At 39.5% G+C, this 26616-nt stretch overlaps 1 protein-coding gene and 1 pseudogene across 1 annotated transcript; one reads left to right on the top strand and one right to left on the bottom strand.

Moving 5' to 3' along the window:
• Positions 1-3361: 3361 nt before the first annotated feature.
• Positions 3362-4617, bottom strand: LOC148855621 (G-type lectin S-receptor-like serine/threonine-protein kinase At2g19130; annotated as a pseudogene).
• Positions 4618-17456: 12839 nt separating this feature from the next.
• LOC148855620 (protein RESPONSE TO LOW SULFUR 3-like) lies at positions 17457-18028 on the top strand. Its single transcript, XM_088985261.1, has one exon. It carries the CDS (start codon positions 17532-17534, stop codon positions 17883-17885), a length of 354 nt encoding a protein of 117 aa, XP_088841387.1. The 5' UTR covers positions 17457-17531; the 3' UTR covers positions 17886-18028.
• The last annotated feature ends 8588 nt before the right edge of the window (positions 18029-26616 follow it).

The following is a 26616-nucleotide window of genomic DNA, read 5'->3' as shown; positions in this document are numbered from 1 at the left end:
TGAATGTGCATTCGGCAATGAAATCTACTAAGGCTTGAGCATTAGTGGTAGTTCGCGGCTTGTACTGGAGGTCGTACTCACTGAGCTCAATGGCCCACTTCGTCAACTGACCAGAGACCTCGAGCTTATGTAAGACTTGCTTTAGAGGTTTGTCGGTGAGGAAGATAACAGTGTGAGCCTGGAAGTATGGGCGGAGCTTCCAAGCTACAATTACTAGTGCGTATGCTAGCTTCTTTATCTCCGGATATCTCTTCTCTGCTCCCTACAATACTTTACTAACATAATAGATGGGTCGTTGGACCCGATCTACTTCCTTTATTAATACCGAACTGACCACTTCATCGCTCACCGAGAGGTACAATTCTAAAACATCGCCCTCCTCAGGCCGGGTTAAAATCGGCACGGTAGCGAGGTATCTCTTGAGCTCGTCAAACGCAAGTTGGCAGTCTTGGGTCCATTCAAACCCTTTGCTCTTTATTTCCTTAAAGAATGGCAAACAGCGGTCCGCCAACTTGGACATGAAGCGGCTCAAGGCGGCTATGCAGTCATTCAACCTCTAAACCTCCTTCAACTTCCGGGGTGGTCTCATATCTAAGATGGCCTTAATCTTATCCGGTTTGGCCTCAACGTCGCGCCGTTAACAATGTACTGTAGGAAGTTACCGAGGTAACACCGAAGACATACTTGTTTGGATTCAACTTCATATTAAACTTATGCAAAATTTCAAAAACAGAATGCAAGTCTTGTATTAATTCATGCAAAAATTGGGTTTTGACGGCCATGTCGTCTACATAGCATTCTACTTCTCTACCAATTAATGGCTCAAACAATTTATTTACAAGCCTTTGAAAGATTGCCCCTGCGTTTTTCAACCCGAAGGGCATAACCTTGTAACAGTATAGACTGAACTCCGTGATGAAGCTAGTCTTTTCTTCGTCTTCCGGGTCCATCTTGATTTGGTTATAGCCCGAATAGGTGTCTAAGAAACTCAGCAACTCATGCCCTGAGGTCGCATCCACCAAACGGTCAATTCTGGGGAGCGGGAAGCAGTCTTTTGGGCAGGCTCAGTTTAGGTCGGTGTAGTCAACGCATGCGCCACTTGCCGTTAGCCTTCTTTACCAGAATGGGGTTGGCTACCCAGCTTGGGTAATGGGCTTCTCTTATGAAGTCAGCTGCGAGGAGCTTCGCAACCTCCTCGTCAACTTCTTTCCACCACACCAGGGCTAGGTTGCGTTTCTTCTGTCTAACGGGCCTAACTACAGGATCAGTATTGAGCTTGTGAGTTATAAGGTCAAGGTCTATACTGGGCATCTCTGCCGCGGACGATGCAAAAATATCTAAATTTTGAAGTAAGAAACTTACCAATTCAGATCGTAAAGGTTCCTGGACGGAAGCACCGATTTGAAGCGTCCGAGTTGGGTCTGCGGCTGAGGTCGGAACAACGACGATTTCTTCCATGGGTGCAACTCGTTCTTCACCTTGCTCTATAGGCTGCTCTAGTTTGAGGTCGTCGGCCACCTTGGTCTTTTCCTTTAGGGTGGCGACATAGCACTTGTGGGACTCGAGCTGGTCGCCCCGCGCTACCCTCACACCGAAGTCTGTAGGGAACTTCATTGCCAAATGATAAGTGGAGACCACCGCCCGTAGGACATGGGTGACCGGCCGACCTATTATGGCAGTATGGGGAGGGGGTCGCGACCACCAGGAAGTCATGGTTGAGTCTAACTACGCAGGGCCATGTGTCAATTTCCACAGGTACTGTCACTTTCCCAAGGGGTTTGACTTCTTCTCCGCTGAAGCCCACCAAAGGAGTGTTCGCGGGCTTCAAGTCACTTCCCTGCAACTAAAGCTGGTCGAACGCAGCTTTGAAGAGAATATCTGTCGAGCTACCCTTGTCAACGAGTACGCGCCTGATCTCGAAGTCGTTGATCCTCAGCTTTATCACAAGCGCGTCGTCGTGAGGGTATTGAACCCCTCGCGCATCGTCTTCTGTGAAGAAAATTGGTTCTTCTGTCTTCGGCCGCTTCGGAGGATTATGTTATTCCCGAGCAGCTTCATGAATTGATGTCCGAGCAGCTGCTAAAGTACAACCCACGATGATCGAGCCTCCCACTATCACATGGATGGTGCCTCGAATTGGCCTCTTTTCCGGAGGCTGCTTCTGCGACTGTTCGGCCGGCCTGTTGCTGGACTCGGGAGCGTCCTTATCATGCTCCCCTCGCTGACCTGTTTTATTATTATCATTATTATTATTTTGTAAAGAGTTCTTTAAATATCCACGATGGATGAGCTCCTCTATCTCGTCGCGGAGGTTCTTGCAATTTTTGGTATTGTGACCATGATCTCTGTGAAAACTACAATACAAGTTCTTATTTCTCTTGTTGGGATTTCCCCTCAAACGGGGTGGCCACTTCACATACGGGGCATCCTTGATCACCATCAGGATTTCGGCCCGCTTCGCGTTCAGTGGGGTGTAATTAGTTCGGTTCGCTACAGGAGCTCAGAATGACTGACCTGGCTTTGCCCCCTGAGCTGCATTTTTTTCTTTCTATTGTCCCCTTGGCTAGAAGGCTCTCCTTCACTTTTCCTCTTCTCGGGCGCGCCCTCGCCCTTCTGGTTGATCTCTTCCTCCGTGGCTATAAACCTGTCCGCGAGCTTAAGAAATTTGGTTATGGTCACCGGTTGGTTGACGACCATGTGCCATTTTAACTCTTTATGCTTCATGCCTTTCTTGGCTGCTACAAAGCGCACAGTGGGATCCAGGCGCGGTATTTGCATGCACGCGTCATTGAACCGCTTGATATAGCCCCGGATGGACTCTCCCTCTCTCTGCACTATGTTGAGGAGGCTTTCTTCAGTTCGTGGGCACCACTTGCTAGTGACAAAGTGGGAAGTGAAGGCTTGCGCGAACTGTCCCCAACTTTTTATCGATCTAGGTGCCAGGTTCTAGTACCATGTATGGGCTAATCCTCTGAAAGTGGTGGAGAAGGCCACGCACATGCACGACTCCTGGCTCTCGTCAGGTGGATCTGCGACTGGAAGGCATCTACATGGTCATTTGGGTCAAATGACCCGTCATACTTGTCAAGAGGGGGGAGCTTGAAGTCCTTAGGCATTGGAACTGCCAGGAGCTGGGGAGATAAGGGGGACGGAACTGAAAGGAGGGGAGCCTTAGCTTCGCTCGAGCTTACCTCTTCTCTGCCTCCGAGCTCGGGCAGGTTATGGGTGGTAGATCGACGATGGCGGCGTCTCTACTTCTTGGCGTGCTCCAGATTCGTGCTGCTCACCTCCGTGTTGTCTTTTGAGTTTAGGGGAAGGAATTGGCATGAAATTGGGACCTGATTTGGAAGAAGGAACAATCTCATATTGTGCATACTTCCTGCATCGAAAGAGCTTTTAACGATTCCTTGACTTGACCCAAACCATACAAACACTTCACTGCAACTTTTGTGCCATTTCCAAGAGTCCCTTCAAAAACCGATCCAAATCCTCCTTCTCCAAGCTTCTTACAAAAATTCTATGTTGCATCTTTGAGATCTTGATAAGAGAATCTCCTTGGGCATTCCTGGTACTTGATGTAAATCATCCTCCTCATCATTTTTCTTCCTATAAAGAATAATTAAGATGCAAACTACGATAAAAACAAAAAACAGAGCTGCAAGACTGGATCCTAATATTATTGCAATTTGGCTTGTTTTCTTTTCAAGAAGAAGGGATGGGGTAGGAGAAACATATGTATCTACACCTTAATGAATGCAGACGTATTATACTTATATTTGTTCTTACATTGTTCATCAATGAAAAAAGTTTGGTTGGCAAAAAGCAACTACCTGCGGAAGCATTGGTATGGTACAAAAACAAAGCAGCCTTGCAAGAACAATTATTCAAGCATGCCTGCCTGCAATTCTCCAAACTCGTTTCAGTTGTGTTTGCATCACCGACAAAAAATATGAAGTGACATCCCTTAACTCTTGAAACTGTGATTTTCAGAAGCTTCATAAGAAAATGGAGTTATTTCGAAGCAGCCGAGATCCGACTGTCGATCACTTAGTTGCCTAAAATAGCTATCGTTGTTACCAGTTCCTCCAGGACAACTGCACTTACCAGTTGAGCAAATACCATAATTCCCACAAAAAGTTGGGTAGCTACACTCTCCATCAGATAGATCTTTTGTCAGAAGACCGCCCACTTCCGTCCACCCTGAGGTTGTGTTCCACTTGTAAACTCTCAGATGCCCATCTGACCCGAATTTAATGTACTGCATCGAGGTTGCTGGTTTTACAGGAACTGTATCATCAGGCTGGCGTGGCTCGGCGAACAATATGTAAAGAGAAAGATTTCCATTCAAGAATCTAACATAGCTCGGTCTTGCATTTAGAGCAAGAGCAAACAAACCATTACTAGGACACCTGTAAGACCAGTTCGAAGAGCAAACAAACCAGACGGCTCCATTGCTAGTAACGAAAAGTGATAGGACACCTGTAGACCAGTTCGAAGATGAGATGCTGGTTGTGAGCCTCTACCCTTCTACTACCAGACGACTCTATTGTTTCCATCGAACAGCCCGAGATTTCCTATATCCTTCATATTTAAGCCCACGACAGAGTTGCCAGTGGATGGTTTCCATCATTGTTCCCATCGGTTTTTGAAGGGGTAAAATTATGATGGGTTTAACGTTTTCTATCTTGATCATCGACGGAAGGGAGGTTTTTGTTGATTTTTTTTAAATAAAAGGAAATTTTTGATAAAGTAAAACTATAAGAGAGCTTTTTATAATTGTTAGTAACTTCAGGAGAGATTTTTGTATGTATAAAAGGACAGCACAAAAACCACAATGAATAAACTTAATTATTAGGTAAAATTTAAAAACCAATACCTATGGGCTCGAACATATCGTCAAAGCAAAGCATAACTAAGAGGTTAATTATTATGACTGTATATCACTGAACCTTCCGTTCAAGGCTTTGTTGCAATTCAAGTCATTTTTTTTTTTTCATTCAGCACCAGTTCCTCTCTTATTAATCAATCCCATCCGAACATCAAAAAAGAATTAAAAACAACAAATGGACCAATTGAAGATGAACAAATTTTTACTCTTTTTCTTCTTATATTTTTATTATTTTTCACTTAATTTACACAAGAGTTCGGCCATGCGGGATAGCATGGCACGACTTTGCCGGCTGCCAGTGTTTAGCGGGTTTATGTGGGTCATGTTTGCCTCCTTTGGGATACTTAAGAGGTCAAGTCTGACACGACCCATGGCATGAGCCCAAGAGAGCCTGGGTCGGGCTTTGGTTTAGGCCATAAGAGGCATATTCTTTTAAAAGAATTGAAAATTAGTGAAAATTTTTAAATAAATTAATAAAATGAAAAAAAATACTAAAATTCTATTTTATATGAATTTTGATGTATACAATTGTTTATAAATGTAAAATAAAATGAAATTAAAAATTATAAAACAAAGCCCATGGAAGCACGACCCACTTTGTCGTGTTGTTCATTGCCAATCCGCATGCCTGCAAAATCAAAGCCTGAATGGCCGAGGTATGGGCTAGGCTGCAGCATGGCCCGCATTAGTATAACAAGTCAAGCCCAACACAGTCCGATTTACACCTTTACACAAGAGTCTTCATCAATTGGTATTGAATAGACATATTCAGGAGTTGCATTTTGTTGGGTTTGAATCGAGCTTCGCCTCCTTATTAACAAAAAATGTCTAGGCCCGAATTCAAGCCTAACCCTTATATAAAGCCCAATGCCCAGTTTTAATATAAAAACTCTTACCTATGGTGTAATTTTCGTTATTTTTATTTTCTATGTTTGTTTATAATGTTTGATATATTTTTCCTATATTTTTTTGTTATTTTTTTATTTTTTATTTTTATTTATAACTTTTGTTATATTTTTTTGTAATTTTTATTTGTATTTTTTTATAATTATTTTATATTTTCTATAATTTAGGTATGTATGATTAATGGGTTGGGCGGGGGTTGAATTAAGGCGGTTTTGGGTGGAACCCAACCCATTTAAATTTTATTAACTGGGGCATTTACAGGTTAGTGGGTTAGATGGGTTAGGCTGAACCCAAACCGAACCCAACCCAGCCCACCCAATTGCCACCCGTACATGACATGAGACTGTTGGATTACGTGTGGGGGGTTTGGGTTTGGGTGGGGTAAAATAGGAATTTTATCTTTTAAATTTTAACTGCACATGATATCATGTTTAAAAATTGATTTCTAAGGGTGGAGGCGTCTTTCTGTGATGAAAATCACCTGATAGGGCTAAAAGCGTGAAGAAGGGGTGTCCACGGTTCGGTTAACCGAACCATGGCCCTTTTTTGTAAATCGAATCAATGGTATCGATTTTTTCATTTTGCCAAACTGAAACCAAACTGGTACCATCGGTTTCAGTTTTCGACCGGTTCAGTTCTTTGGTTTTTCGATTTTTTTTTTTTTTTGTAAATCGAATCAATGGTATCGATTTTTTCATTTTGCCAAATTGAAACCAAACTGGTACCACCGGTTTCAGTTTTCGACCAGTTCAGTTCTTTAGTTTTTCGATTTTTTATATTTATAATATATATTATATAAATATATGTATAATATTATATTATAAATAATAAATGATATATAATATATTTATAAATAGATCATTATAAATATAATATGAGTATATATTTACATATAATGAATAACCAAATCAATCGGTTGGGTTAATCGCATTTTGCGGTTTAATTTACTCTCGGTTTGATTTTTCGATTTTTCGATTTTTCATAGACACCCGTAACGTGAAGGGAGGTTTTAAGTGTTTAAGAAAAATGATTAATTACTTAAATATAACCTATAGTTTCAAAAAAGTGCCTAAATACATTACATCATGTTAAAGGTAAATGTTAAAAGAGGGTTAATTATTTAAATATACAATATAATTTTAAAAATTACATATGCATCATGTTAAAGATTTAACCCTTTGACAGAAAAACAATAAAAGACAAATATACCCTTAACTCTTTTTTTTTATGTTTGAGCATTTCAAAGAGATAGCAGCAAGCTTGGCATGAAGTGTGGATGATATGGATAGCTGCAACTGAATTAAAGGGGTATGCAAATAAATCCAACCAGTGAATGCCAATTCCCGATTTATGTCTCACACCAACCTCACAGTGCATTGCAGGTGTGCATTAAGAATATCTTCTCACAAATGATAACATTTTTTTTAATAAAAAATTTTCAATATATGACTGTAACGTAATGTAAGATTGGTGTGAGGCACGTTGTGTGAGAGGATGTTATCAAACCCATAAAGAAGAAGTCCCACAATGAATATAGGAACCCCAACAGGTAGCAGTGTTGCACGCTCTCAAAATAACAAGAAAAATAAGTCACACTCACACCATAGACAAATCTAAAGCAAGAAACAACTAATTAAAAGAAGCAACACCAAACTACATAAACCCTAGCCCAACAAAGAAACTAAGAAAAAAATGAAAGTACATTTACCAGTAAAAAGAAGAAATAGTAAAGTAATTCATGAGATATGCTTAATCAAGCAAGAAGCAATAAGCTGAATATGTGATATGCCTTAAGACAGCTTTATAGATTAAAAATCATGAACTGATTTGGGCATACTAACTTCGACCGGTAGAGATGCACTTGTTCATGATTAGGAATTACCAGCGGCAATGTGTTGGAATCTCGAAGTCCAGGGTGGGTCTTTGATTGTATATAATTGCCAAGGGACCTTTAGAACAAGGCTTTTAAAATTGATCAGGATAATGAATGGGTTAGGGGTTCGGTTCCCGGCTCAAACTGTCAGCCTATTCTAATAAAAAATTAAAAAATGGTCAAAATCATTGAACGGTTTGAATGGTTCAATCACCCGGGTCAGCGATTTATTGACCAAATCAACATTTTTGGCAAAAATCTGATTTTGGTGAAAAACAGAACCAGTCATCTGACCAGTTTCTGGTTTTTTCGGTCCGGTCCGGTTCGGTTTTGAAAACCATGCTCTAGAGTGTAGTCCAATAGGAACTCAAAACTTAGGCTATGTTTAGTTTGAAGGAAAATGTAGGGAAAGGAAAGAAAAGGTAAGGAAACCTTTACAAATCTTGTTCAAGTTTCCTTACCTTTTCCTTTAAACCAAACATAACCTTAGGAGATATTTAGGAAATTTGTTAGAATGTGAGATGGTAGAATGAGAAGGGATTCTCATCTTCGTTGGCCTCTTTGCTTTGTTAGAGATTTGGGAAAAGGAGAAAAAACAAGGGTAAATTATAAACACCCCCTGTACACAAGGTCATGACAATTATCCCTTAAATTTTTATTTGCAACAAAGGCCACCCTATACAATGGGGCCAGTGACAATCAACTCCTGAACATTCATTTGTGACAAAGAAACCCAAAACTTTTCACTTTGTAACAAATACCCCCTGGTCATTAAGTCAAATGATGGAATGCAATAAATTACCAAAATACTTACTTGAACTTTTCTTATTTTTTCTTTCTTGCTCTTTTCTCTTAAATTCTAATTGACCCAAAAATACTTCTGTTTTCATCAAATGAAACCAGCTAAAATAATAAGAATCATTTCACTAACATAAAAAAAAAAAAAAAAGAAGTTTCTTTAAATTCTTGCATGTTTCATTTCATTGATATGAATGTCTATCTTCATCTTAAAATAGAAAACATTACCCACTCCTTTCTCTAATAAATTAAGAAAAATCAAACGAAGCCTTAAATTTATATCTATCAAAATGAAATCTCTACCATTTCATTTGAATAGAGCAACCAAGAGGACTTTAATATTATATTTAGAAAATTAAGTGAGTCACAAATTGTTCAAATAAATAAGGGTAGTTTGAGGATTTAAAAAATAAATAAATAGTTGGATGAAGTTAATTTGTGGAATACTAACAAAGGGTGTATTTTGTCACAAAGTGAAAGTTTAGGGGGGATGTTTGTCACAAATAAAAGTTTAGGGGTAATTGTCACTAACCCCATAAAAGGAGACACTTTGATGGGGATATGGAGCAAGGAGGGGCCTTAGACATGGCTAGGGGTGGCAACGAGCCGAGTTTTTCATGAGTTGCTCGAGTTCGGTTCTGCTCGGTTTCAGCCGAGCTTGAGCCCAATTCATTGGCTCGATTAATAAACGAGCCGAGCTCAAGCCTACTAGAGCTCAACTCGTGAGGCTCACGAGCCGGTTCGAATATAATATATATATATATATATATATATATATAATAAAATTATAGAAAATAATATATATATATATATAATAAAAATATTATAATTATTAATTATTATAATTCATAATTTTTAAATATAAAATAAATTTTTTATATTTTTTTATTTTTATAAAATATATAATAAATATTTTTATAAAATATAAAATGAGCCGAGCTCGAGCTTATGAACTTTTGACTCAAGCCAAGTTCAAGCTCGAGCATGAGCATTGTAGAATAGTCTCGAGCCGAGCTCGAACCTGGTACTATTCGGCTTAGCTCCGCTAGAATCCACCCCTAAACGTGGCATACATACAAAGGGTTTTGTGGAAGTATTAAAAGTCAAGAAATTTTCCTCCAATGTGACCAACTTTTATTGGCCCCGATGCATACGATTATCAACGGGTCGGGTTTGGACTGGAACCGGAATTGACTTCAATATGAAATGTTGAGGGCCCGGACCCTGACCCAAACCCAATAGAGTCTGTAAATTTTGGAACCGGAACCGAACAGATCGGTTCTTAGAAAGGTAGAACCATACAAGAAAGGTTCTTAAAAAGCTTTATTAGTTCTGTCTATGGGCTCAGATCTGCTACTAAAGACACCACCCTCATGTACTCATAAGACACATAGAAACTCCAACCACACATTGGGAACAAATCTCTACATGCATGACAATTGACATGCTCGATGTGTAGATAAAATGTGTTGTGGGTAGCGGATCCAGATTTGTTTCATTGATGCTGTGTTTAGTTTGAAAGAAAGAGTAGGAAAAGGAAGGGAAAATTAAGAAAACTTTTACAAATTTTATATAGATTTTCTTATCTTTCCCTTCTTTTCGCTTACTTTTTTCTTCAAATCAAACATAACATAAGGGGTTCAATCACAATGGTAGGCACAGATGATGAGCACATTGAGTAAATACTAAAAAAAAAATTTGACACCTATCCCTTAAAACATACCCCCAACCTACTCTTGAAAAAGATTAAGAATAATTTTTTATCAAGTACTCATTAAACATGTTTATAATACACTCTGACCCGTGAACTTCTCCCTTCGCTGATTCTATATCCGATCCGATTCTCTAAACATTGGTTTTGCGCACTACATCCAAACTCCTTTTCACTAACCACTTAAATATAGTAATATTCTCTGTCAGATCACCCTATTTGACACAAAATAGGCTCTCCATTAATGAAGCAATTAAAGCCTTCATGTGATACAACGTGTCTTATATTTCATTATAATTTCATTTTGCCATTTGGCCATAGACTGAATGAAAGCGAAACAATAATCAATGACAACAGTCCAAACGACCGATCAACTATCAGAGCATGTGAATAGTAGATGAAAACTAGTTACAAAATAGTAATAATAAAAATTAAATGAAAATGAAAAGAAAAACGGTTTACATTGAAAACCCGATCGACTATCTGAAATGAATGATAAAACCCAGAAGGAACATTTGTTGTTGAAACCTCTACAACTCCTTCCTGATGCTCAAATACAGTGTTTTATGAAGGGGTAATTTGAGTTCAGTCTACTTCAAAACTTACAATGCGATTGTACAATTCAGGTAAGTGTCAAGGGAAAAATTCTCAATGGGAATAAATACATTTGAAGAATTAATTTATGAATTCTGAACTAAAGTAAACTGTAAAAAGCCTTTATGAATTACAATGTTTACAGTGTTTTGTGACCACAAATGTCAGGATTGCTGCCGGTTGGTACTTCGGGATCAAACTCCTTGACATGTACCGAACATCACATGCACTGCAATGTGTCTTGGAGCCCATGGGCCAGGCCTAGTTCACCACTGTGGTGTCCTGTCGGTGACACAATGGATACACTTCCGGGCAGTCGCCATTGCCAGTTGCACCATCTAAACTTTTACTCTTTTTATTCAGTTTCACCTTTGTGGTTTTACTACTGGTAAGGTTTAAAGTATCAATACAATATGTTTCATATTAGGTGTATCATATCATACCATTAAAACTTCGTTCGTTTTTCAGTAAGTTATTTATCCAGGTAAATGTAATTATTTGGATAAATTTTTCTTGGAAAACACTTATCCAGATAGGTGTAGTTATTCATGTTCTTTTATTTCCTACGTAAATAAGGTAATGACCATATTAACTATAAAAATTCATTATTAAAAAGGGGATTTTTGTCCCATTCAAGTGTTAGTAACTTTCCCCCTAGGTGGAAAAGTTATTTACCCGGTGGGTTCCATTTATCCAAGTAAGTGATACTAGGAAAATAAACTTTCAGTGGCCCCCACCTAAATCTGAAAAATGAAAATGGGATTCTTCATAAATTAGAACCAAAATCCCATTAATCAACTTTTCCCCCTCCCAAAATAAAATAAAAAAAAAAACACCCCACAAGTGTTTGATACACCAATTTACATGTGTTTTTGAAAACCCTTTTTATTAAATAATATACATAAAAACAGTCCTAAAACTAAAATTTGAAAAAACATTAAAAAAAAAATAAAGGGTGTGTGGTTCAAAGTGTGATACATTGAACCATGCTTACTGGAACTTGACGTAGTATCGGATTCCGCCATGACAGTATGAACAATCTTGAAGCATATAGTAAGGATTACACAAAAGCATGAAGCAAGGAAGGACTAATATGGGATGTCACTAGAGATGACGGTTTCTACTGGAACTAGAACTAGAAGCCAATTTATTGATGGAGTTTGAAGTGGTTCAGACCACTTAAGTATATGTATGTCATCGATGCTACACATGTGTGTGTTGGAAGTATCATTTTCTAAGAAAACAGCGTACTTTTTTTTTGTTTAAAAACGTTACTGTCAGATATGACTTTTTTGAGGCAACAACAATACTTCTTTTTTGTACGAGTGCTCTACATCTGTTTTCAGCACTGATACTCATTATAAGAATTCTACATCACTATTACATCATGTCTTTGTTAGCAGCAAAGAGCTCCAAATTGAGAAAATGTCGAATTCAGCATTTCCTCAAACCACGCCTTCTCGATTTCCAATGCATGATTTAAAATACCATTTTTTATGAAAAAACAGTTCCAAACATATTACCGTTTTCTAAAACACTGATTTTTCCGACATGACATTGACTAAAGCTATGACATGGATGCCAAACACTGCCCAAATCAACAGAAGCATCAACAACAGCCACAATAACTACTGAAATTGGGGACATTGTAAAAATGGTGTTAGTTGAATCAATAATCAATCGCCTTCAACTATCAGGAAATTTTGAGGGATTAATTTCTATTTTTGGAGGATTGCCCTATGACAATGCAAGAGAAAGTCGTGAAAGACTAAATTCTAAATCATTAAACCTTAAATTCTAAATTATAAATCTTTAAATCCTAAATCCTAAAACTTAAAATGCATATATACTCCGGTAGGAGCCAAGTATTTTTCCTGTCAAGGGTCATCTGTGAGAAGACGTCTCCATGTAATCTATCATGGCCTTTAATTGAAATGGTCCATATGGGTTTACTCAGCTTTGTTCTATCAAATAGAGTTCTGCAAATGCGGAAATATGGGAGCAGTTAATCCCAACAAACACATATCTTGTGATTCAATCAATGGCACCAAGGACATTATTGTCTATCAATTTATTCCGTCAACTTTAACGGTAGAATGCTTTTGCATGGTATTTTTAAATAGTTTCGAAAACCACAGGGATCTTTAAATGGTTTATAGAAATCTCAGGTATATTTAAATAATTTATCTATGATTATTTTAGATGATAATGTTCATCCCATGTGCCTCGATCTAATTGGGCCTTAGAGAAAGAACCATGGCCCTTAGCCCAGCCCAGAGGCCAGATCCCTAGACGAAACAACCGTAATTGCTTTTGTTGCAAGGCATGGACCACTTGCCTCAATTAAGCATTTGTTTATTCTTAATGGATGTCTACGTACCAAGTAAAAAGAATGGGTGAAAGACTTACGTCTCCCCTTTGCTTTCCAATTTCCAATAGACTTAATTAGAAAAATAGGCCGTTAGCCTGAGCAGTATTAATGAAAAGACATTTTTACCCTTTAGGGGTGAAATAAAACATATTGCCTGAACAATTTTTGGGCTGAACGGTCCGACCTCTGGATCAACAATGGTTCGAAAATCATACCTTCATTATCAACTTCTCTTTTAAAGCTACACATGTCGAATATCCTATAATTGAGTTTTAGCTGAAACTGAGAACAGATTTATGTTCAATATATAGTAGTGAAACGAGAGAAATTACAATCACTAATTAATCCAATATTTTGTTTAAATAGAAGGGCTGCACAAAAACCACAATGAATAAACTTAATTATTAGGTAAAAATTTAAAAACCAATCCCTATCGACTCAAACACTTCGTCAAAGCAAAGCGTAACTGAGAGGTTAATTATGATGGACGGTATATACTGAACCTTTCGCTCAAACCTTTCTGAAAAATGGTGTTACGTCAGATCCATATCAATGTTTTAACAAATACCCATATATATGTTTGTTTGGTTTACATGCTTTTTGAATAAACGATTGAACTATGGGCATGCCTCATAAATCGGGACCCCATCGATGCATGAAACGTTAAATTTGGTGTTTCATGCATTGGTGAACCGTTGCCCCTAACGGTTGACTGATTGACGATTACATGTATCCTATGTGATGCTTATCTGTCAGTACATACATAAAAAACGGTGATGAAAATCACCATACTAAACAGCATAGTATTATTCACTCCCTACATGACAGAAACACTCTCAAACAAAATCACTTTTTTGTAAAACACGGGTCTTAGAAGTATGGGCATTTTTTCTAAATATCAGTCTCAAAAAATGTCCACTTCCAAACACCATCATAAAGATTTTCCTACTTTTTCCTTCAAATCAAACACAAAAAAAGGCAAGAGGCGAAGTGCCATGACTGTAGGGGGTCTGCGTTTCAGGTGGGGCAAAATTGGATTTTTCTAAAAATTTAACCTGCACATGATATTTGATATCACATTAAAAAGGATCTTGACGGATTTGTAACTGTGGAAACGTCTTTGTCCGATGAAAATCACCCGACAAGGACTAAAAACGTGAAGGGAGGTTTAAATCTTAAGAAAAAAAGGATTTATTATTTGAATATATCCTATACTTTCAAAAATTATTAAAGATAAGTCTTAAAAAGGTTAATTATTTGAATATACAGTATAGTTTCGAAAATTGCATAATGCATCATGTTAAAGATTTAACCCTTGAAATTGATAGAAAACATTAAAAGACAAATATACCCTTAACTCTTCTTTTGATGTTTGAACATTTCAAAGAGATAGCAGCAAGCTGCATGAGGGTGTTGATGAATGATGATGATATGTATAGATGCAACTGAATGAAAGGGGTATGCAAATAAATCAAGCCAATGAAAGTGAATTCCGATTTGTGCCTCACACCAATCTTACAGTACATTGCAGGTGTTCATTGGGAATATCTTCTCGTAAATGACTATTTTTTAATAAGATGTTCTCAATATAGAACTGCAAGGTTGATGTAAAACGTATTATGTGAGGAGCAAATCTAATCTCAATCAAAGTCTGCCAAGTAAAAGGGTATATAATTACTTTTTATTTTTTTAGGAAATTTAATATTATGTATTAATTAATTGCTTCTTGTGCTAGCCTAACATTAATTGCTTCTGCCTTCAAAAAATAACATCAATTGCTTCTTGTGCTGTGTGGCCTAACATTAAGAAAACTGGTCCTTAGAAGCGAGATTGAATAGCAGTAAGCCTCCGTCTTCAATTTACCACCAATTGCAAACGTCAACAGTATCCAAACAATAAGCGACTCCATCTAGGGGTGTCAATTAGGACCATTTTGGACCAGTCCAATTCAATGTTTGGACCATTCAATCTGTTTAAATTTGTTTTGATTTAGATTGGTTTCAATCTAAACCTGATCCATGGACACCTATATTCTTATCTTATATCAATGGACTAGATATTGGCTTAATCCAATCCAATCCGATATAAATTTATTATGGACAGACCAGGTCCAATCCAATCTAATAAATATTTTGGACAAAATTGGAGTCAAATCCAATTCATCCAATCCAAAATCGGTCCATTGACACCCTTAAGTTCATCCTTTCTTTTTGAAAATTGACGTCTAAAATCATTTCTGAACATTGAATCTATCGTTTTCATAAAGTCATCTTACTCCTAAGTCCCAACCCTTCAACCCATAGGCTTAGTTTGGAAGGAGTGCAAATTCAATATAGAGTGCAGAACTTTATATTTTGTATTATTTTTTATGTATTTTCACCATATATATTCGTATTTGTGCTCTCAATTCGGTAAAAAGACGAATATAAATTTATAAAGTACAAAACTTTATATTTTATATTATTTTGTATGCATTTGGATGTAGAATTTTGGATTTGCAATAACGTAATTGTGTTATGGCCATTATTTGGGTTATGGTTGGGCTAGTCAATGGCACTATGTAGTAAGGTTTTCAAAAATGAACCGGAAATAGAAACGGTCAGGGGGCTGATTTCCGGTTTAGTGGTTCAACCGTTCAGGTTGAACGGTTTGACATGTGGCATTATAAATAAATTAAAAATAAAAAATATATTTATAAATAATAAAAATTAGTATGATATTAAATAAAAATACAGTAAAATATAAAAAATAAAACTATCTAAATAAAAAATAATACAATATGAAATACATAAAAATATAAAAATAAAATATAGAAAAAAAATTAAAAAATACAGAAAACACACAAAAAATATAGAAAAATAAAACCATAAAACTTCATCAGTAAATCTTTCTCTATCTCTCTCATTGGATGGTGAAGCTATGACTAACCACTATGAAGCCTCCATTTACTTCGTCTGATTTCCATTGCAGATCTACAACATTTTGAAAGATTAATTACCCCCACCTTATGCATCAATGTCCATCCATGAATTGACGTCAATTCCAAGTTTACACCTACCCCAAATGTACTCTAACCCTATGAACTATCATTTTCCCTTAATTTACTGGCAAGTAATGATAAACGTAAGAGGGATTAATAGGTGAATAACAGAAAACTAGAAAGCCGGTAGAACTATTGTTTAGAATGTGGGGTTAACCCTCTTGTGCCATGCGGTGGCTTATGTGGATCCACACTATTTTATTTAAAGATGGACAGTTTTCACAAACCGCTTAGGATTCAAGTAATTAACCCAAGCTATATAACCCAAAAAATAAAGAACATATTACATACAAGTGCCCTATCCAAGGAGATAATGACACTTAAAAAGGCCTAACTTTTAACTGCAACATTTTAGTATCATCAACTTTTATAAATATACACTTTGTTCCAACTATGTTAAAACTAACATTACATTGGGTATAAAATTATAAAAATGCTTATATTCAAAATTTTCTTTTTTCACTATTCTTTTATTATTTATGGAAAAGAAGTAAAAAGATGGTTACATATGAAAAAAAAAAAATGCAAAATAAAATTTAGGGAAATTTTCCAATTAGTTCTCTATATTTCGGGCTTAATGTCACTTTGGTCTACCAAACTTTAAAAGGCGATAATTCAGTAATCAAACTTTGAAAACATGACAATCCATCAGCTGTTAAGTGACATTTGAAAAAGACACAAATACACAAATACCCAAATACACAATATTAATCAAGAATTTTCAAAAAAAAAAAATCTAAACAGACATTTTTGTAATTTTGCCCTTATTATAACGTTAATTTTAACAAAATTAGAATTAAAAGTATATATTTCAAAAGGTTCATATGCTAAAATGTCCCACTCAAAAAGTTCATGCTATTAAAAATCACCAGACAAAGTACTCTATATCTATTTACCCAAAAATTAAAAAAAAAAAAAAAACAGAGTTCTCGTCACGGTGATAGTCTGGCTACTTGCCTACTTCCACACGAAAGAAAACTGTCCAGTGGATGAAGTTGAAGTCCGATACTAAGCAACGAATCTATTAATATCTTGATATCTTTGCGTAGTTAGTGCGCAACAAGTAGTTAATTTGGTCTTTGCATTACATCTTTCCGTGGGTCCCACCATGAGTATAAAGGCCACCAATCAAGGATATACGTAAAATGGTTGTCTTTGAACGCTCCTTAGAAAACCTCACAAGCCGTATACTGTGCCAACCAGCATTATTGCCCCCAAGTATCATAAGATACATTGAACCTGGACATCTCTATTTGAGCTTATAAAAGGAAACCACTCTCTCGTCATTTTGGTACAACTGCTTCTACCGATTTCCCCTGTTTCTCCGGAGGAGATCCTCTGGCACTGGCAATGGCCCCCAGTCTGGCTGCCGTCGCCGCTCCTCCCCCGCCGCAGCAGGCCAAGGGAGACTTCTTCAAGGAGGTGGAAGAGGCGTTCAGGAGGAGAAATGAAAATCTGGAGAGGGAACTGAAGAACAGCCTGAAGAGGGAGGAGAAGATGAGGGAGGAGCTGCTGAGAACCTCAGAGAGACTCAGATCCGTGGAAGAGGCGGAGGAGAGGCTCTGCTCCCAGCTGGGAGAGCTCGAAGCTGAGGCCCTCGACCAGGCTCGCGCCTATCAAGCCCAGATCATGTCTCTCATGGACCAGCTATCCCACGCTCAGAAGCTCCTTCAGGCTACAAACAAAAACAAAGCTCGGGCCTAATGCCAATTGCAAAAAGAAAGAGGCGTGTTTGCATATGATCTGCCCTGTGTTTTCTTTCTTTCTTTCTTTTTCTTTTTTTTTTTTTTTTAACTGAACTCTTCATTTCTATGAAAACATAACCAGAAATCAGATTTCCTTCTGTATTCATGCGTTTGGTCCGTGGCTTTATTCGTGTTTCCAATCCGGATGAAGGGGTGAGAAATCCTAAATCCAAAAATCCTACTTTTGTGGTTGGCAGTGTCGGTGGTTCCAAACCAGCAGCTAATTCACTGGTCCAAAATCACCAAAACTCCTCTTCCGAGAACAGCCAATTTGTCGTGTAATTACCCTTGCAATAGATTTCACATTAATCAGAATGACAACCAAAATCGTTTAGAATGGGAATGGGAATGGTACTCCCCATGGGAACTGATGTAGTGCGATATAGTCACTCCTACGACCTCTAGTAATGACGGACGATATTTGAGAAGGAAAAGAAGATGAAGGATTCCTGGCGAGTGCGCCCCGTGGAAACACTCTCATGCTTAAGTTAGAACTCGGCGGAGAGCCTAGAGAGTTATAAAGGAAAATGAGCTAAGAGTGAGATGCGCACTTACTCAAAAAAATTATTTTCTTACCCCTTGGAAATCGGGGCCTTTATATACTGATGCTCTATCAAATCGGATGTATTCGCCTCTAATTCTCTATTATAGCCCTTATTCGTCAGGCTTATTCAACTGATGCAGGTAACCGTCGCAAAGTACGGTCCTGTCAGTTGAGAGACGTTATGCAGAGCTGGCGTGCACGACGCTGCCTGACGTGAGACGTGGGCGCAATCCTCTGGACTGGCAGGTGTTGTGCCACCAGACAAGAGACGTTGGAGCAGTCTGACAGGCACGGTCTTGTCGGATAAGAAGTTTCCCGAAGATTCCGGGTTACTCAATAGCAAGCTCCTTTGTAGCGAGTTACCTTGCAGCAAGCCGTTCTGTAGCGAGCTGTCTTGTGGCGAGCTGTTCAAGTTGGGTTTCAGCGGGCTCATTACGCCGAGTTGTAGCCAAGTTGCCATGTTGAGTTGTCGCTTACGTCGAGTCATGTCCACGTGTCACCTGGTTAGGATGTCGGGTCAAATCACCCCCATCAATTGCCCCCCATTCCTCGAGCTAAGGGTCTTGCTCTAGCACGGGGAGTTCACGAAATGATAGGTGGATTTGACTCGCAATTCAAATTACTCTGACTAACCGCGCGTGGTTTTCAGGTTTTTCGAGCGCCAAAAAACATGTCAAACTGCCTTCAGTTTCTGAAGACGTGCAGCCATCTTTATTGCGAGCGGTTGGATTCACTTCAATCGGAGTCGTTGGCTTTCGGGCACAGTGACTATAAATAGGACGGCCCCAGGCCTCACTTTTTTATGCCAACTTGCCTTGCTTTCGGTTTTGAGGTCGTGCCTTCGCCTTGTTTGCTTGAGCTCTCTCTGTTCGCGTCACTTTCTTATTTCATTTTTTTCTAGTGAGTCCTATGTCTTGTCCAATAATGTCTGGGTACCCGTGGGACCGTAACTAGGGCGAGGTACCCTCGGGCTCGGGGGGAGCTTGGGATTTCCCCGAAGGGCGGTCTTTGGAGGCTCAGGAAGCCTCCGGTAACTTGGCTTCCACTTCCTGAGGTCGAGAGCCGGATAGCTTCGGCCCTTCCTCCATGTCTATGGAAAGACTTCAGGCCCTAGTCTTTCATTACAACCTCCCCAGGGATCTTATTTACAGTTTCCCATCCAGCAACTATCCCTGGGAACATGATCACGACGAGATCGTGATTTTTGAAGAGTAGCTCGTGGCTGGTCTCCGACTCCTTCTACACCCTCTGATAGTGGAGGTTCTTTCCCACATCAATGTCACCATAGACCAACTGCACCCGAACTCTGTTCGAAACTTGGTGGGGACTATTTCCCTGTTCTTTGAGTATTGTCTTCCTCTTTCCCTCGACACCTTTGCTTTTATACTGTCGATCAAGAATGCCTCCCTCGGAGCCCCTCTAAAAAGGCGCTCTTATTACTTTTCCCCCCGTCCGGGCTTTATGCTTCTCCACGAGCTGCCTAACAGGATCCCAGCCTGGAAGCAAGGTTATTTTGTAGTTCGCAACCCCGAGGGGTGGCCCTTTCCGACCCATCGGAGGGCTGCCATTTAGGATTTGAGCGTTGACTTGGACCCGAAGGTTCGGGAAACGCTGCAGTCCTAGGCGGGGGTCGGCTTTCTCTGTTCGGATTACTTGGCCGAGGACAAGCTCGTGCAGGCCAGCCTGAGCCCCGGTAGGTTACCTTTAGGACGCCTTTTTTTTTTTTTTTTGTTGCGAGCTATACTAATGCCTTGTGATTCTTGCAGCCAACATGTCTGGTGTGGATGCACATCGCCTGTTGTCGAGTAACCAGAAGCGTAGGGCGAAGAGGTCGCGCCCCGACCAAGCGTCCATTTCTAGGGTCGCCGAGTTTGAGGCTACGGACCCAGCCTTTGTTCTGCCGTCGGAGGTCCCACCTGTGCTGTTCGATGGAGTAGCCGCGGGAGGCGGCGAAGAAGAAGAGGCCCCACCTCAGGAGTAGTACCCTCCAGCTGCGCGGTCTGGCCCAACCGTCTTCCCATGGTTTCCTACCGAGGGGAGGGATGAAAGCATCACCAATTTCCTTGTGGCCTCGTGGAGGAGCCGGCAGGCGGTCAGTCATGAGGAGATCGCGGACTGGGCCGGGATGCACCCTAGGCAGCTCTCCAAGCTGGCCTCGGCTCACTACATGGTGGTAAGTGTCTACTTCTTCCCTTTTTCTCCCCCCTTTCTTTTTTTTTTACTTACCTCGGCCTTCTATTGGCAGCTAAACTTCACCATCCATGCCATGGCCTGTCAAACTGCTATTCACTCCTAGGACGCCACCAAACAGAGGACGGAAGTGCGGAGGCTCCAACACGAGCTCGACCAGGCCTAGGGTGAGGTCCTCCAGGCTCAGAAGGAGAGCGAGGCCTAGGAGCTGCTCGTTAAGGACCAGGAAGTGCGGATCTCCCGATTGTTTAAGGAGAGTGCCCGCTACAAGGGGAGTCTTCAAGGGTGATGACGGGAGGGAGCTTCTTCATCAGTAGGTCCAAAGCTTGGAGTCCACGCTCCACGAGCGGACCCGAAACTTCGATGCCACAGTGGAGGAAGAGCAGGCTAAGGTGGTGAAGGACTTTAAAGAGTCCTAGCAGTTCCATGACCTCCAGGTTGAGTACGGCTCGAAGTCCTACCGCTCGGGGTTCAAGCTTTTCCGATGGTTGGTCCGGAAGAAGTTCTCTAGCCTTAACCTTGAAGGCATGACAATAAAGGACCGGGTCCTGGAGACGGCGAACACTGCGGAGGAGGAGGAGCCCGACTCCCTGGAGGAGAGCGACGAGGACGTAGAGGTGGTGGGACCTTGAGGCTGGTTGCTCTTTTTTCTTCTTCTAAATGAATCTTTTGAAGTGGTTGTTTCTAGGTGGTTGAGCCCGGTTCTCTCTCTTTTTGCCTTGATGTGCTCTCCCGGGCTGTTAGGCCTGATTTTTTTTATATATAAGAACTAGTAATGAAATGTTCCTCTATTTTTTGCTGAGTGTTGTGCGGTTTACTCTTTTGCTGAAGTGACTATTTCACTCAAACTGTTAGAGTTAAGTACCCGAAGTGGAGTGTCTCGACTATCGTCACCCCGAGCTGTCTCCCCGTACTTAGTAGGGGTGATTTTATGATGTACACCGAGGTGAGCAACATAGTAAGGCATATGCCCGACCTGTCTACACCTGGGTTACTGAAGTTGAAGTCGGTTGTCCCTAACGGGTCTAACTTGTATACCGGGGCGGGCTATGCATCATAGGATTCACACCCGAGCTGCCTACGCCTTTGGTACTAATACTTAGCCTATGCCAATGAACCAGTTAGGTCTTATACAGTGTTGAGGTCTTCGTTAGCTCGGCGTTTTAGCCCTTAGGCTGGGGGAGTGACTTATAGTTCAGTCTCCTAGAGTTTGCCCATGCCGAAGAGGAGACTGGGTCTTATAGTGCCGAGATCTTTTGTTAGCTCGGCATATTGGCCCTTAGGCTCTGGGAGCGACTACGGTTCACCCTCTTCTGGAGTTTGCCCATGCCGAAGAGGCGACTGGATCTTATAGTGCCAAGGCTTTTTGTTAGCTCGGCGTTTTGGCCCTTAGGCTCGGAGAGCGATTTGTAGTCCACTCAACTCAGTGATTACAGGTAGTATTGCCTTAAGTTGACAATATTCCATGCCCGAGATGCTTGTTTCCCTTCTAGGGTTTTGAGCTCATGCGTTCCTTCTCCGAGCACTCGCTTTACTTGGTAGGGTCCTTCCCAATTTGGCCCGAGCTTACCAACACCGTGCTCAAGCACCATAACTTTACGAAGGACCACAACTCCGACGTGGAGGTTCTGCTTCTTGACCCTGGTGTTGTAGTACCGAGCTACTCTCTGCTGGTAGGTCGCGGTCCTAATGTATGTGAGGTCCCGTACCTCGTCAAGTAGGTTGAGGTTGGGGCGTAGCTCGTCTTCATTTTCTTTGTCATCGTACACTTCTAAACGTAGCATAGGAACCTCGATCTCGGTTGGGATGACTGCTTCAGTGCCATAAGTGAGGTTGAAGGGGGTATCACCTATTGCGGTCTTTATTGTGGTCCGATAAGCCCATAGTACACTGGGTAGCTCGTCTACCCATAGTCCCTTAGCTCAGTCAAGGCGTGCCTTCACTCCGTGGAGAATGACTCTGTTTGTGACCTCCGCTTGGTCGTTTTCCTGAGGGAGTGCCACCGAGGTGAAGTTTTGTTGAATTCTCATATCTTTGCACCAGTTCTGGAATTTAATATCCTCGAACTGCTTACCATTGTCAGAGATCAGTACTCGGGGTATTCCGAAATGACACACTATATTCTTCCAGAAGAAGTTATCCACGTTGTAATCGTTGTGAGAGGTTCGGCTTCTACCCACTTAGTGAAATAATCAACTGCCACCACTAAGAACCTCCTCTGCCTTGTCGCTGGCGAAAATGGTTCGAGTATATCGATCCTCCACTATGCAAAAGGCCACGAGCTGGTGAATAATGGAGATCGAGGTGCTGGCCAAATGGCTCAAGCTAATATTCCCAAATATTCTCAAGATCCTTTGCAAAGAATTGGTGGGCCAATGACTAGGGCAAGGACAAAAACGATGAAAAAGGCTTTACAAGGCTTAATCATGGAAGTGCATGACAAAGTGACTGTTCTAGAAGATTCTAAGACTGTTCTACCAGTTCCCAAAGCTTCACCAATGATAATCACCTATTTTTATGTGCAAGACGATGTGCAAGGCTTAGAACTTGAAGAACAAAGCTTGATGGGCTTGGCACATGGACATGAAATGAAAAGGCCCAATTCGTATGCAAAGATGTATTGATGGGCTTGTTTTGTCTTGTTGGGTTTGTTTTTATCTTGTTTTGTTTATTTTGACTTTTCTATGCTTAGTTGTCATTAGTTGTAGTCTTTTAAAAGGATTCCTATTTCAAAATGATTTGTTCTCCTAAATTAAATGGATCATCATCAGTTAGGTGTTTCCTGATAAGATAATCATTAGTTATGAGTTTCCTTATAAGATTAGGAGTTTCCTTATAAGATAATGATGTTTACATGCCTATATAAAGGCTACAACTATGTAATACGAGATGAATCAACAATATAGAGGTATTTTCAGTAAGCTTAGCTTTGCCTTCTTGTTTTCTTGGTAGAACACAATATCTTGACTTATCAAGGGAGTAATCAACCTTTGTGGTGTCTTCAATATTAGATTCTTTAAGGGCTTAGTTTCCTTAAGGTTCTAATCTGATCAACAACAACTTGTTTTCTAGCTTCTAGGTGCACATAACAACTTGATTCAAGAGTTCCTAGAGCAGGTCGTCTAGTGAGTTTTTATCATTTGGTATTAGAGCCTTTGTTCTATAAACATGTTACTTATCCTTTGTTTATCCTTGTTTTGTGTTTTTTTTGATCTTTGTGCGTTTCTTGTATTGTCCTTGCTGCATTGTTTCTTTGAATTCTTCCATTCGACTTCTTTGTGTTTTCGAATAGAGTCAATTCTGTGTTTGTGTGTTTAGTTTGGCAAAAAAAAAAAGATAGAAAAGAACATCCAATTCGAAAAAAAAAAAAAAGAGAAGAAGAAAAAAAAGTGAAAAAAAAAAAACAGAAAAAGACATCCAATTCGAAAAAAAAAGGAGGAGGAGTTAGATTGTAGATTTGATTCTTTAATCATTTTCCCAGCATGAATGGGATTTTTGAATTGCAAGATCATATTTCATTTTTTTGGGTTTGACTAGTTGACTAACAATCCTTTATTTTTTGAGTTGGGATTTCTTTTCCATAAACAGCTATCTTACTATATTCATTAGTACTAATCCTTATCAAATAAGGATTCTTGTGTCTAAATTAATTTAATTTTGTGCTCCATATTCTAGTGATTTATTTTGCATGTATTTTGCTTCCTTTTGAAGTTTTATTTTTTTATTTTTTTTGCTCCCATAATTGATTTTTCCTTCCTTATTTCTACCGTTTGCCTCAACTATGTTTTTAAAGTTCTGATTTTGAGATTTGCCACCATATAACCGATTGCTCTTTGAGATTTGTTGATCTTGATTCTGTTAAGAACATAAAGGGGGATGGCCTGAGTGGGAAAAAAAAGGCAAAGAGAGGTGAGATTATGATAACCATCTGATTTGAGTGCAAACACGTGAGGGAGTATATGAGGAACAAAAAAAAAAAAAAGAAAAGCAAGGAGAGGTGAAGAACAAAATTCTTTTATTTCTAATGAGTTTTTGCAGGTTATAACCATGAATATTGAATGAGAACCACAAGAGATTGACATGAAATTATTCATAAGGGTTGTTAATGAACAATTTAGAAAGTTGAATGCGAGGTTGGATGATTTGCAATCCCCATCTATTTCTAAGTCCACTAGAAGATGCATGTTTGAGGAAGAAGAGGAATATGATTCAGATTTGAAGGAATCAAGTTCTAGACGAATCAAGAAGGCAATTTCCAAAAGAGATAGCAATTTAAGCAGCATAAAGATGAAGATTTTGACCTTTTAAGGAAAGAATGATCCTGAACTATACTTGGAGTGGGAAAGAAAGGTTGAGCACGTATTTGATTGTCATGACTACTCCAAGGAGAAGAACTAGCAACCGTGGAGTTCATAGATTATGCAAACATATAATGGGATCAATTGGTGATCAATAGGCGTAGAAATGGAAAGAGGCCAATTTGGTCATGGGAAGAGATGACATTGGTAATGCACAAGAGATTTATACCTAACCATTACTATAGAGATTTGCATAGAAAGTTACAATGGTTGATTCAAGGTTCCATGAGTGTAGAGGACTATTACAAAGAGATGGAGATAGCCATGATTAGAGCAAACATAGAGGAGGACCGAGAAGCAACAATGGCTAGATTTATTAGCGGCTTGAACAAGGAGATTTCTGATGTGGTGAATTTAGAACACTATGTGGAGATGGAGGAGCTATTGCACAAAGCCATTAAAGTGGAGAAACAAATCAAATCAAAAGGGTTCAGATCTGGTTCTTCATGGAGACCTAATTGGAATGACAACAAAGCTACCTCAAAAACAAAAGAGAAAGTAAAGCAAAAGGATTCGATTGTTGTTCATAAAGGTAAAACTGAAACAAAAACTTCTTCTAAGTCACGTGCTATTAAGTGTTTTAGGTGCCAAGGATTCGGGCATATTGTTTCTCAATGCCTAAACAAAATAGTTATGATTGTGTTGGAAAATGGAGAAATAGAAAGTGCTAGCTCAAGTGAGGATGAGATGCCACCATTGGAGGATTGTTCTGATGTTGAAGTTGCAAAACCCGTTCATGGTGATTAGGATGAGATGCCACCACTAAGGATGATGGTGATGAGGAGCAACGTAAGCATATTTTTCACACAAGATGCCATGTGAAAGATAAGGTATGTACTATGATTATTGACAGTGGACGTTGTACTAATGTTGCTAGTACGTTGTTGGTAGATAAGCTGAATTTGCATACCATAAAGCATCCTAAAACGTACAAATTTCATTGGCTGAATGTAGGTGGAGAAGTGAGGGTAACCAATCAAGTTCGGGTTTCCTTTTCAATTAGCAAATATAAAGATGAGGTTCTATGTAATGTGGCACTAATGAATGCTGGTCATATATTATTTGGCCAACTATGGCACTTTGATAGGAAGGTTACACATGATGGGTATAAAAACCGATATTCTTTTGTAATGAATAACTGAACTATTGTACTAATCCCTCTCAAACCTTTGCAAGCTTATAAATATCAGATTAGAATAGCAAGAGAGTGCAAAATGAGAGAAGAACAAAAGTGTGAGCGAGAGGAAAAGAAAAAGAAAAAAAGTGAACAAGCAAAAGCAAAAAGAATAAGTGAGAGTGGAAAGAGTGAGGCTGAGAGGAAAAATGGGGAGAAAAGTGTACAAAAAGGAGATAAAAGTGTCACGATTACAAGACAGCAACTACTTGTACTTATGTGCAAGGATGTTTACTTTTCTACAAATGACCCAAACCCCTCTTTGCCTAGTGTTGTTGTGTCTTTATTGCAGGAGAGGTTTTCAACACAAAAAAAAATCAAAATTGTAATCTAGAGGAGATGGACCTTTTCAAGTCTTGGAAGGAATCAATGATATCGCCTACAAGCTAATAAGGATTCGAAGATGAATCCTTTCAAGGAATGA

This window comes from Nelumbo lutea, chromosome 4 (genome assembly GCF_056320005.1).
Source record: "Nelumbo lutea isolate HS-2025 chromosome 4, American lotus-T2T, whole genome shotgun sequence".
Lineage (NCBI taxonomy): Eukaryota > Viridiplantae > Streptophyta > Magnoliopsida > Proteales > Nelumbonaceae > Nelumbo > Nelumbo lutea.
This window is presented reverse-complemented; position numbering and strand designations above follow the sequence as displayed.